At 37.1% G+C, this 13,728-nt stretch overlaps 1 protein-coding gene across 1 annotated transcript; it reads right to left on the bottom strand.

Moving 5' to 3' along the window:
• Positions 1-1,374: 1,374 nt before the first annotated feature.
• Positions 1,375-12,908, bottom strand: ptgs1 (prostaglandin-endoperoxide synthase 1). The gene is made up of 11 exons (XM_063489406.1): positions 12,811-12,908; positions 12,644-12,730; positions 8,112-8,228; positions 7,333-7,473; positions 6,916-7,059; positions 6,663-6,844; positions 6,478-6,561; positions 5,100-5,346; positions 3,741-4,027; positions 3,133-3,280; positions 1,375-2,092 (listed from the first exon to the last, which is right to left on the bottom strand). The coding sequence occupies exons 1-11, from the start codon at positions 12,815-12,817 to the stop codon at positions 1,743-1,745; spliced, it is 1,794 nt and encodes a 597-aa protein (XP_063345476.1). The 5' UTR covers positions 12,818-12,908; the 3' UTR covers positions 1,375-1,742.
• Positions 12,909-13,728: the final 820 nt, after the last annotated feature.

Raw genomic sequence — 13,728 nt, 5'->3', positions numbered from 1 at the left:
GGGCTGCTAATAATGAAGTGCCTGAAGATACCATTTAAAATTGGTTCTTTGCTGAGTTGTCTGCTATGTGTAAGTATGTATAAGACACAAGACTGTTTCATCGCTTGGGTTAGGTTCCTTTTTTATGCTTGAATGGTTCATAGGTCGGTGTTAAGCTTTCAGCAAAAAAAAACAACAAAAAAACCCACCTAGCCTCAAAGTTCTCTGTTTCAAAATGATACAAGAAAGTCTGGCATCTTGGAGGCAAAATATAAACAACTGAGGGGTGGCCTGTGACCTTTGCACAGTACTGTAGCTATTCGAAAGCATTTTATCTAAATGATTCATTTACAGGCTTTCATTTTTACTGTTTGATGCCAGAAATGCAGTTTGATTGGGTAAAACTACTTTTGTTTCTTTCTTGTTGTGAGCGCCTGCAACATCACGTGTTTATCTGAACAAACTGGAACATGATACAATCTATGTGTTCATTTTAAACAAAAACATCTAAGAACCACAGAATGAAGTTACACCCCAAGTATCAATATGCACAAACTGCTTCAGAGCAGATTTTATGTGCCTAAATGTACTGAGGATTGTCTTTAAATCTTGAGAAAGAGGAATAAAATGTCATGGGGATAAAAATATTATGGTTGATGCTGTCTGTCAGTCTATACTATTTATTGCCACAGAGAATAGAAAACAGAAGAAATAGAAATTACTTTGCATAATCAGGAAATACATTTATAAAATGTAACCCATTAATCTTGGCCTTTGAAAAGAGTTAAATCAACTTTTACTCAGGGTTTAATTAAGTCAAGCTTTCTTACTTCATAGAGGTGAATCCTACAATAGGTATAGTAGCACCAGACCCTGTAGGTAATGACAGACAGGTCAGTGTTAGTCAGTGTTGCCAGGATTCAAAAGAAAGCAACCCTCCACCTGTGGCACACACTTCCTGAAAATCAGAGGCTGGGTGATCTTGGCTCGTTTTAATAGGAGTTTAGATTTTGCTTGCTGTGACTTTTTTCTTTCACTCAAAGAAATTTAGACTATAAATCACATTCTAACCGTATCTTCTTACAGCACTTCATAAACTATCCATAGCTAATTTAGACTCAATAGTTAACCTAAAATGCGTGACTTTGGACTCTGCAAAGAGGCTAAAGTACCCGAAGAAAGCAGGCGAACAGGAACATGCAAACTCCCCACAGAACGTCCACATTGCGATTTTATCCAGAAGCTTCCTTCACTCACCACTCCACCAACACGCAGCCTGTGATTTTTAATCTACTCAAGAAAGAAACACACGTAGTTTGCCAAAACACTTTGATTTATTCGTAAATCTCCTGTTATTACTGAATGACAGTGTTTCTCAGAGATTAAAAGCTCATTTTGATCAAAAATAACACATCAATCTTTGGTGTCGCTCACATTTATTTTTTGCACTTTAAAAATAAACAAGTTTTCCTTCTTTTTAAAATTTAAAAAATATAATCTTATTCAAAAGCCTGCAAATTAAAGCATGTAAAAAAAAAGAAATCAAGGTTTAGAGGAACTGTGGTGCTGAGTATCAAGTAATATATGGGTTACCAGATCTGATTCGATGGTTTGTCATCTTTATTTCTATGAGGTAGACCTTCCGAAATTTTTGGCACATCACTCACTGCTGGCAGGGTTACACCTACTGTGTATTAAAATCATCCTTTCTCAGTAAAAGCCAAAAAACTCTGTCTGAATAGGATAATAATTCAGGTCGGAATTCAAAGTTCAGTGGATGGTTTCCTCGGTTTTGCCTCGTCCTCATTGCGCGGCACATGGAAGTCCACATATGGACACCATTTGCTGTTGAGACACACCAGTTTTTTCAGAGTGGCCGTCTTGACGATATTAAAGCCGGTTTCTCCTCCAAAGGTGCTGGGCTTCCAGTATTGAGGCGAGCAGATTGGGTTTCCAAGCAGGCCTTTCAGTGAAAAGGGAGCACCCATCTCCACCATGCTCTCTCCAAAAATGGCATTAGCACGGGTTTTCTCTAGCATTATGCCTGGGTAAAACTCCAGGGCGTCTATGTCACCGTAGAGCTCTTCTAAACCTCGGGCTATTTCAGTGTTGTCTGTTTGGAAAAGAAAAATGGCTGGAAATTAGTGCAGAGGTTTCATTTAATTCTTGTGTTGCTATAAATGTAAAATAAAAAGAGTGATTTTCTGTTGCTGAACAAATTTTATGTACACTTACCATAGTCTTAATGCCAACAGTTAGAATCCAGTCAAACACTGATTTCATTAACTACTGGTGCGTTCATTTAATTGTATATAAACATTCATACTGCACGAAGCCCTCAAAATCGACTGATTCTCCAGCAAGCTACATGAGGCAACTCAGATTACTCAACATACACTAAATGGTTTACTGTAAAAATTCGGGCACACATTTAAGTCACCATCTGGATAAATTACAATAATAATTTTTTAATTAAATAATTTTTTTCATCCAGCACTATCAGCTGAATATTTCTGCTGCTTTGGTTTATAATTGATATTTTTCTTGTCAAAAAGTGTATCCTGCCTCTCACTCAGCTGGGACTACTGCAACAGTTTTTATTAAAGAAGTTACAAAAGTGAGTATTTGCTTATATAACTTATATAACACTTTTCTACTCTATTTGAGCACTATATCCTTTTATAAGCACTTTCTTCTAAAGTGTTTTCTATCTAACACCCACATTTACACTTCAGTGAATGCAGGTTTCTTTCCCAAGGACACTTTGGCATGCAAACTGGAGACTGGAGCAGCCAGGGATCAAACAACCAACCTTCTAATTATTAGATGAGCTGCTCTACCTCCTGAGGTACAGCCACCCCAACTACTAAGTATCACAATAGAATCAAATTATCATTCTATATGGGACGTTTGAATTTACTGATCATATGTTCAACACAGGGAAAATAAATATATCTAGTAATGCTGTGTGAAAATGTAGACAGTGCCTTGAAAAGCACAGTCAAAGACACTAAGCCCAGTGCTGTTTACACACATGTGCTATGCTGCTGTGTGGTTGAGGAAAATGCATGCATGCATATATTGCATTTTGTGTCACATATGTGTAATGAGTAACAAAGGGAGCATGCATGTGTTCATATTTCTTTAACTTACCAGTTAATTCATCAAAGGATGTGTAAGGCTTCAGGTTAAACCTCTTCCTATATTCATTGAAAGGCTGCACACGTGTAGCTCTGGATTCTCTGATGACCATTTCTGCAACCTTAAGCACCACTTGATGAGAGTTGTGACCTCCTCCTATCTAAAAGTGTGAATATAAGCCACAAAAATGTTTTTTCATGAGCAGTGAGTGACAAACTCTGCTGTTCCATGACAGCTTGCAACACGTTCTCAGCCTTGCAACAAACAGAAGTACTATACCACTTTGCATTAATCTAATGCTGCTAAAAGACATAACTTGATAGCATTATTACTAATCTCATTTTAGGAAGTAATTGTGAGTTACGAAATGTAGACATTCAGTGTTTGTGAAAATGAATTGCACTGCATCATCTGTCATAAGTAGCTGTAGTTTCATAACACAGTGAGAACCGATGATTATTGTTATCATACAGTGTGCTTTATCTTTATTTATAAAACGATAAAGTATATGAGGCTCATGGTGTTGCTTTCTGTTAACTGATTGACAGCATTGCCGTTATGCAATGGTAAAAATATACACGTCCCCGTTTCCCGTTTTCTGACTTCTATAATTCTGTTACCTGTCCTGCAATCTGTCGAGAGAATGCGTCCACCAGCCTTTCCACCCCGTAATGCATCAGGAGGGATGTGTTGTATAAAAACTGAGAGTATGGTATTTCCTCTCCCTCTATGACAATGCTGTCGGGCATCAGAGGGTGCCAGTGGTAGAGGTGGCAGAACTCCAGGGCGATTCGATTGCTGTACTGGAAACGTGTATTGAAGAGCAGGGACGGATCAAACTTCAAGTCCAGCATGTAGCCACTCAGGTGCTGCACATACTCTTCTATTATAATGTTGATGATCTCACCTGTGGGTGAAATACAAAAATTAGCTTAGATTTGTGGAAAAATAATATTATTTATCTTCATGTTTAGTAATTAACGAAACACTGAAACAGTGAACAGTGTCAAATTCATGAGTGGTTTGTTGGTGAATAAATGGGCAAATACTGAGCGTCTGGTGGCGTCTTCTGTGGTTTGAACAACAAAACAGCGATCAGCAGACACATCAAACAAAGCCAGAAAAAGAACAGCAACCGTGCACACGTAGTGATCGTGGCATCACCTTCTCAAAGCAGAGCACAAACCTTTAAATTTACAACCTCAAACTTCAAAGCTCTAAGGGTGAGGCACTGCCATAAACAGGACACTGCAAATGACTTTAATACACATTAAAATAACTCTTAAACCTGCCTTTTGTTGTATACTGAGAGTATATGGACATTTTTCTGATTTATGCCTCAGAATTGAATCAGAAAACACCCAAGCTCATATGTGGCCTTTTATCTTAATACATATGTATCATATGAAAAATGTACTGGCCAAGAGCCTGAAATATGTTTTGTGCTGAGTAACTGTTTTGGTGTGTGGCCCTTTCGCTCAAGTAAAATCATAATCCTGCTCAAGTAATAAAATTGATGACACAATAATATTTATATACATAAATTATGGTATAAATTAGGTTTGACTTAACATTTTGACTTAACGTAGACAAGTGATAATTACTTTGCATAGTCCCTAAAATGACAAGCTAAAATATAACCTTTCATTCAAGTGCTTCATCCAGGCTGTACAGAATTGCAAAATATTCAACTGATTCAATTAGACTCAAGCAGAGCCATTTAGGACATTTAGCTATGAATGTCTGCAGAAAACTTCATATCAGTCTGTTTTACCAGCGGCAGTTCACCACTGGTCACAAACTGTAGCCAATTTACCGCTGTAGCCAAAAAAGAAACAAAAAAACTAAAGATATCAACGCATAGACAAGTAGTGATAAAGATGTACAAAAAGTGAAAAGACTAGCGTTTTGAATTTACTGTGTTTCACTTACTTTGTGTGTTTCAGTCATTCTCTGATTAAATATTTACTTTTACTCACCAATAATGATGAGTCTGGCTGTCTGGAAAAGCTGCTCATCATCCCAGGTGGGATGTTCTGCCTTTAGGATGTCACAGACTCTGTTATGTTCCCGCAGCCATATGGTGGCATACATGGTTAGACCCGGCAGGATGCCAAATACCTCCTGACCGATGGCCAGACGCTTGTCTGCTGGGATGTTTTCAGGATACACCATGTGTACTGGGACCTCAGACACTGTAGGAGGGTACACCTCACCATTTACCAGCTGTGGAAGAGGAGTTAATTTCAGTGATTTCTTTACTATGTTAACTGACTATATTAAAGAAACTGACATTAATTAATACTAGTGGAATTCATGTAAAATTTAAAAAAAAAGAAAACAAAAACAAATATCTGATGAACTATATTTGTAAAGCAACAACATCAGCCTGTTAGATTAAGATGGGCAAAAGAAAGAGACTTCTTAAACTGTTCTGAAGACATGCTGATACGGTGGCAGTGAAAAAATTGTTACCTATTGAAGTTTTGTTTTTCAACCACTTACCACAGGCATCTAGAAAATCCAACACGATGTTCTCACAAGTTAACATGCTGCAGGAAGTGCAAGCAATCTATATCTGACTCAGTGAACATATACAACACAGAGCTCTGGAGAGTTTTCTTAAAGATGAGGAGGTAAATTTGGATGTAGTATGATACCCGTATTAGGTACAAACCTTACAAGATATTGCTGAAAACTTACAGGTATTACTTTTTTAAACTTTTTATTTGAAAAATAAATATGACTGACTGGAGTTAATAAGTTCAGCATTTGGAAGAAAATGTTTGCTTGTCTGGTACATTAGATCAGATTAATTTCCAAGACTGTGGGTGGTCATGGTTCTCACGGTGACAGTGTAAATCTCATCTTTGATGTTATGCTCACTCTAACCACCTAAATTCAAAAGTGTAAGACTCAAAACCCACTGTCTAATTTTCTAACATATAAGGCTGACAGATTTTCACCTTAAAAAGGACGAGACTCAGAAATCTAAAAAATGTAGATTTGTATGTTTTGGAGATTTCATCAAAATTGATGAAACTATGAACACAGAGAAGTTCCACAATATGGAAACAATGGTATTCCTGTTCAAGTATTATTGGAAGTTGATTAAAAAACTAAGCTAAATAGGTTTTTGCTTTCCTTCAAGTCTTTTTTCTAAATGAAAGTATTTAACTGTGAGTATATAACTATGAATGTATATGACAGTGTTTACAGGTTTGTAGATAGGTATATGCATTTAGCTAGTCATACTAATTATGTATGCAAGAAAGCTCAAGCACTTTCTTTGTTCTCTCTAACTTTTTATAATAAGGTTCTCCCTTTAGTGTTTATATGCAGCTATGTCAGACACACCTGATACTTCAGCTTTCCATCTTTATGAAGCCGAAGTTGATGTTGTCTCATGAGATCTTCTCCATAGATGTTGCTTGCGTCTACCTGTGTGGGTAAAAAAAAAAAAGGGGAAAAAAGGCTTACATTTCGTGTAATGAAATGATGTACAACACACATCTTTGTTATGCAGAATGTCAGAAACTCACACCATGCCCCAAACCCTTGGTGAAGCCCCCCTGAACTTTATGGTCTGTCTTGAAGAACTGGTGCGTGAAGTGTTGAGCCATAAAGGCAAACATCAAATTGGTTCCCTGAGGATCTGGCCTAAACTTCTGTCTCTTGAAAAACCTCTCAACCAAGACTTTGGCATCAGGAAGAACAGGTTTACCTGCAGAGAAAGAAGCTCTTGAAGCTTTCCACAGAAACACAGTTATGTCTCTTTAGCTGTGTAGGTCTCACCTTTAGCACCCATGGGCAAAGGACAGTCTTCAGGTATAGGAGGAAGGATCCGAGTGTAGTAGGAGATATTAGAGTAGGACTCCCAGTTAATGTATCCATATTTGGTATTGTAGGTGGGAGGGCTTGGAATAAGGTCACTCCTGGCTTTAGGAATAAATGTCAAAGTCATAAGTAAAATATCTTTATTAGATACATAAATTTAGCTTTATGAACTCTTCTTATATCTTGCAGGCTTTGTTATTTGCAGCTGTTTATCTGGAAATAGGAAATTGTCAAATCCCTATAACATGAATTTCGAATGAGTTTTATGTGTCATGAGATTTTCTGGGACCTTCTCATTGATAAATGAATTATCTAAACATCTTATAGTCTGCTGACTGAGTAACTCATTTAAGAATGTTTATTCATTTCACCTACCTGTCAACACTAATCTCATGAAGGTGTCACGTAGGAAAGAGTTGTTTATCAGGCTCCAAAACCACGGGAAGTGAGTAAGGATGAAGTGAGTCACGGAAGGACTGGGCTTCAGCATGAGTCGAATTCTGGTCCAAAACTCCGCTACACATAAATTTTTTTTTTTTAAAAAAATCAAGAAAAAACAGTTTTTCATCCTTTAAATGCCAATTGTAAGCCATTTATAAATATATCACTAATGCCTGTATTAATGGGAAACAAATAAATGTATATGTATAACTGAACATAACGGCATTTGTTTTCTTTATTCATCACATGTAGCAGGTTTAGCCAAAAATTTATCTCTAAAACAACTTTCATAAAATCTAAGCATTGCAGTTGACATTTTGAAAGTGGTGCTAAAACCTATTATGAAATAACCTAATTAGGTAATTTCGAATTGATGTTTCCGAATGTGACACATGCATGCCAACTAAAAACTTTGATAAATATCAGTAAGAATCGCTTAACAAACAGGTTTTGCATTTTGTTTTTTCAGTGACTCTGGTCTCCTCCCTTCACACAAAACCTAACCCTACTCATCTCAACCAAAGACAAATATTGAGAGGACGGTTTCTAAATGCAAAACACCAGCTCTTTTATCTAGTTACTCATGAGTGCTTCCTTTTGACTTATCTATCATAGCTGTGCACAGATAGGATTATGTAAACAAAACTAAGATAAAGGGTTAGCTTGGTACTCCAGATCAACTTGCTCAGTTTTTAAAATTTTTTTGTACTCACGAATAGTGCAGTTGTCTCCATAAAAGCCAGTGCGAGTGCAGTCACATTTGAAACTGTCTGTACCAAATCGCACGCACACTCCTGCATGTTGACAAGGGTAGTAGCAACAGGGATTCACTGCAAACAAGAAAAAAAAAAAAAGAATAACTGTTGGAAAAAAACCAAAAAAAAAAAACCCGCTAAGCTAAACGATTCATGGGGTGAGAGTGTGAGGGATACTTGGCTTATTAACACGAGGATATCTATATGAAGCAACGGTTGACATTCAAACAACTAAATGCATATGCAGTGATGTGAAAAAGAACGTTTTTGCATGACTCTATACAGACGTGAAAAATCAAGTGCACCCTTTCTGCTTAGATAGGAATTAAGAGGGTAAGTAACAGTAAGATGCTACTAATTAAATGCACTTGATTAACTGATCATCAGCAGGTGTAACAGAAGTTTTGATAGTAGCTGGAAAGACATAAGCAATGATTGTAGAGAAGAATTATTATTATTGGGTTGTAAGGCCGTTTCCAAAGCAACTGAAGTCAATCATTACACAGTGAGAAATTCAAATACATTTCATCTACAGTAATATAGTGCCAAACCAATATAATACAATAAAAACTCAACAATCAGATACCTATAACTCAAACCACCGCATTGCAGTACCTTTAATACCTACGGCATGTTCTAGTCTCTGTAATAAAATATTCTATTCTAATATTCTAACAGGACAAGCATGGACATAAGCCCAATGGGAGAGGCCATAGGAAGGTCATTTCTGACCTCCACTATTGCTGTTTCTTTATCATAATTCTGAATCCTGACTTAAAATAAACAATTCCTCTGCAAATGAATGATTGGGTGTTTTACAACTACTCTTTCAAGAATTTTTGAGATAAAAGGAAGACTGAAGTTTGTCCTTTAATTAGCTGGGTCATGTGATGACTGACTTTAATGGCCTGTGGGACAGTCTAGAGACAGGCTGATGATATTCAAAGCATTAATTAATGGTTCGATCTTAAATATATATGTAATAAAATGAGTAAAAGTAATGATGAGAGAAATGCATGTCTTGATGAATAAGGAGCTGTAGTGCAAAATGAGAGGAGTGAGCATGGTGCAACAGCAACAGGTAGTGGAAGACAGGAAGTCGGTATGGCACCAAAAAAGGTGTGCAGAATCATGTCGCTACTACAAAATACTACTACTAATAATACTAAAATAATTTTACTCTTGGTCCCAAAACGTTGGTGAAGCCGACCTTAAACGTCACAGCTTATCTTTAAGAACTGGTGGCTGAAGTGTTGAGCCATAAATGCAAACATTAAAGTAACTTTGTGCTGTCCCTCCTTGCAATCTACATCATGTAATCTACATCATGTAATCTACATCATGGGTCATGATGCGGGACATAACTATTGAGATCAGCTGTCCTAGGCCTAATCCAGGGCAAATTTATCTTTGTGTGATTCTCGATATGGTTTCAGTATTTTAAGCTCTACTAAGAATTATCAACAATCTCTGAGGCTCTGATGGCTATTGACCTAATGGCCCTTCTTCTCATTCTGTCATTGTGGCTGCAAAAAAGGGGAAGGGCTCAGTGGTTGCACAAAATTGGTGGCACTGTTTTTCTTCTGTCTGTGTTGGTCCACACTTTTAGCCTTGCTGCATTGACCAGTTTATTGTTTATTTAAGGTTAATCACAAGTGGTCTAAGTGTAAGAGTGGCTGTCGAGAAGCCTCAAGGAAGCAGCAAAACAGGAAAAATGCTGAGGTATGCAAAATTAAACATGACAATCATGTGCAAAAAGGCCTATACACGGATAAATCCAAATTTAAATTCTTTTTGTTCAAATTGTTGTCTCCATGTCAATATGTATGGAGGAAGACAGAAAAGCAGTACAACAGTGTCTAAAGCCATCTATGGACACTTTTAATGGATCGACATTGTATTCATTGGGAGTTTGACTGGCAATGACTTCATTTTTTAACATGACAATGATGAAAAATACATAGCTAATGCTGTAAAAACATTACTGAAGTAATGTGGGATCATCCTGGCAAAGAAGGGGAAAAAAGGAGCCAACATCCCAAGACGAGCATTGACTCCTTTCTGGAAGCCCGGAGGATCACTTGCGCAGACTACTGAAAGAAATTTCCAAAAGAGCTCGCCTAAGAAAGTTTAACCTGTGTTGAAGAATAAAGGTGTCCATAACCACATAATCACTGTTAAACTCATTACATTTTTTTTTACCCATTTTAAGTTTGAAGAGGCTTCAACAAATTAATTTTCTAGTATAATATACAAGATGTGTGCGCGCGTGTGTGGGGGTGGGGTGGGGTGGTGGGCCACTGTAGAGTAAAAATACCACTGAAACTTACAAATAAATCAGCAATTAATATCAGGGTCTGATCTTAGTAGTGAGCTGTTTTGTACATGTACTGTAGGTATGTCTGTAGAAGACATGGAGTTACAATATTTGGATGTTTTTTATTACACTAAAAAAAACTCTCTAAATTACAGTTAATTAATTCTAAGAAACGGAACTAGACTTGAGCTTTATCTGCACCTACATTCAAATAGCTTCAAAAAACCCACTGAATATGATTTTAAAGGCCCATTTTAATAAGGCACAGACAGTGTGAAAGTGCAGGATGAATTCAAATATAGCTGCATTTGTGCTTGTTAACGTATGCATGTCTCACTAAGCTTTTCACAGTCCTTAAGCTAAACATTTGCTGAACTCACTTCCCCAAAAATGTAACCAGAGGCATATAGCAAAAGAACCAAAAACAAAACATCAGTGAAGTGGAGTGTCCTAGACTCTGTGCACTTTGTGAAACTACAACAGATTAATAAAGGACAGAGTTTGCATTTAGCTTTTAACATAGAAAACAGTCTATGTATGAACTGTGAAAACTAAACTTTGACTTAATGGTTTCTAAGCATATAATGTCTACGATTAAACCCAGCAACCTCACTGTGACTTTAACGCTTGCTGTAATATCGCTTCCTCCCCCCCTTCCTGCTTGCAGAAGTTCAATGAGATAATGTGACACTGAAGCATTTTTTTTCCTCATTAGTTGGAAATGAGTGGATAGTTAAGCATGTCTACCCTTGAATGAACAACAGATAGACTTCGGTGCATCAGTGTGAATTTGTCAAAAAAAAAAAAAGCACGAGGTGGCTCTACACTATTTTTAACAATAAAGTTATTAAAATACTTTAACTTTGCAAAAATACTGCACAGGAAGTATAACGCATTACTCCCGCACGAGCTTGGCAGCACAAAGAACTTCCCCTTAGGTCACAAGGAGGTTTTACCATGTAAATTCTAATGCTTTGAGTTGTAAAAATCTACACAGTGGCAACAACATTAAATGTGCACACAATGATCGCGAAATGAGTATTTTGTTAGTGCAATCGCTCTAAATGTCACCCCTTTTCCCAGTGGTGTGGGGAAAAAGCAAGCTCTCCCCACGATCAATAAATTCATGTCAGAATAGTCAGTAATTTGCCCTGTGTACGTCTGTAAAGAAAATGACCTTATCTGAAACCAACAGGGGTCAACATTTGTGAGCTCGGGAAAAAGCCTTCTTTTCATCTCTCTGATCCATAGTTGACCTAATTCATGATGGGTTATTAAATAATTCGTTTTTTCTTATGCATGGAAGCACCTTCAAGATAAGAACATTTGGAGATTCCCTGTTTACTGTCGCTGACTATAGTAACTATGTTGCAAGAAGTTTAAATCTGTATGCCTTTGTTGACTTCCTTCCCAAATACCTTCCCTTATCTTGGCTTTCTAAACCATTTTTTCTTTCTTTCTTTGTGCAGAGTACCCTGCCAAATTTCAGCACATGAATTCACATGTGCATACAAAACATGAAACATACTAAACAGTGGAACTTAAAGCATTGTCAAGCTCTCAATAGTTCCTCCTGATCTGAAGCTCTCTCTGCACCCATTGTCTTCTGCTGTTGAATGAATGATGAATGAAAAAGAAAACAGATAATTTGCTAACCATCACGCGTGGGTAATAACTGTTACTATGCAACTGCGCTCTGCAGCACATCAATTAAAAGTCATGATAGAAGAATGGATGTTACTCAGAAATGCTGAGATAGTTTCATAAATATTGTTTAATAAGCAAACCGCTAACAGAGAGAACACACTACGGGCAGCTTGAGATGTTTGTGAACAGCTGAAGTTTCGTGAGGTGTTACTTTCTGGCAGGAATACCAGGAATATCAGTGCACTTTCCACTGTGAACTTTCCAGAGCCCTGCAGTGGAATGAATGGGAAAGCTAATTTTGGGCCCCCCAGGCCACAGCTTTGACTCTTTATGTGCTAAATGTTTAATCAGCAAATATTAGAGTTGGTTGGGTGGTTGCTAATATGCTTGATTAACCTTCATGTAGAAAATGAACAGACTAACACAACAAGAAACGATACGGGAGAAATGATTGTTTACTGAAAATCAAAAGGTCATCAGGATAATCAATCATCATGTCCCATGTTGTAATTAAAGAACTGCTTACCAACACTTGAGTCACCAGCACATGATGAACTCTCCAGCAGCAGCAAAAGCAGCAGGGTGATGAACACCCAGATGAAGATGCCAAATGCTACAGAAGATAATAATAATAATGACACTGAGTTGATGTTTTAAAAACGAGCATCAAATTTAGATAATTTTAGAACTCACCTTTCATGCTGAGCTAAATTAGAGTCTAAATGTTCTATCACAGTGTTATTCTGTTCTTTCTAATATGTTTGAAAAACAGAGATAGGCTGCTGTCTTCATAACGTGTCATTGAGACCATTCTGATGCAGTCTCACTGGCTTTATAATTAACTATCGGGAAATGGGCGGTAACAAAGCATCCTCCACTTCCTCTATTTAGTTTTGAGCAGAATTTCACAGAAAACCCACAGTGTACTACTGGCTTCAAAGCTTTCTGATTGGACAGTTTTACACAGACTGGCAGAAATTCAAACTTCAAAAACTGAAATGGACCCTTTTTACATATGCATATGTGTCTATATACACACACACATATGTATATATATATACCGTTCAGATCAATGCAGTGAAACCAAACCGCTTTGAGAAAGTTTCAAGGTGTTATATCCCCACCTGCTGGTACATTTATTTAGCATCGCATTGTGTGAACGGTTAAATTAATACAGGGGACATTAGCTCTGTAAAATCAACACATACTGTGTATACAACCTTAACACCCCATTACGTTTCATTTCAGTGACCATTATGATGCAAAACTTTAGTCAAGCCACCATTCTTTTTTTAATTAGCATACACAATTATTTGCACTTACTGTTGTATGTATTTTCTGTAGTCTAATTGCACCTATCAAAACATAAATAGCCCACTAGAATTTCACAGCAAAATAGTTTGTTTTGTTTTTTCTAAAAACTTGAATTTGGGCCCATAGTTACTTTGTTAGCTGAAGCAACCCTAATCCTAACCCAGGATGTTTCACTCACTGAAGTATCACTAGGTAACAGTGGAGTCACAGGGGTGTAGTTTGTTCAGAAAGTGATGTGTGTGCTTTATAAAACTCATAATAGGTCTTCTAAAACTGCACCCACACAACAATCTTTTA

Source organism: Pelmatolapia mariae, linkage group LG12, assembly GCF_036321145.2.
Source record: "Pelmatolapia mariae isolate MD_Pm_ZW linkage group LG12, Pm_UMD_F_2, whole genome shotgun sequence".
In the NCBI taxonomy this organism is placed as follows: Eukaryota; Metazoa; Chordata; class Actinopteri; order Cichliformes; family Cichlidae; genus Pelmatolapia; species Pelmatolapia mariae.
This window is presented reverse-complemented; position numbering and strand designations above follow the sequence as displayed.

What these genes read in the sequence shown, in the direction of transcription:
- ptgs1 (XM_063489406.1), bottom strand. An exon ending in TGGAGACAACTGCACTATTC is followed by an intron (nt 7,474 to 8,111) that starts GTGAGTACAAAA and finishes ATTTATGTGTAG; the next exon opens with CGGAGTTTTGGACCAGAATT. An exon ending in TTTGCCCATGGGTGCTAAAG is followed by an intron (nt 6,845 to 6,915) that starts GTGAGACCTACA and finishes CTTTCTCTGCAG; the next exon opens with GTAAACCTGTTCTTCCTGAT.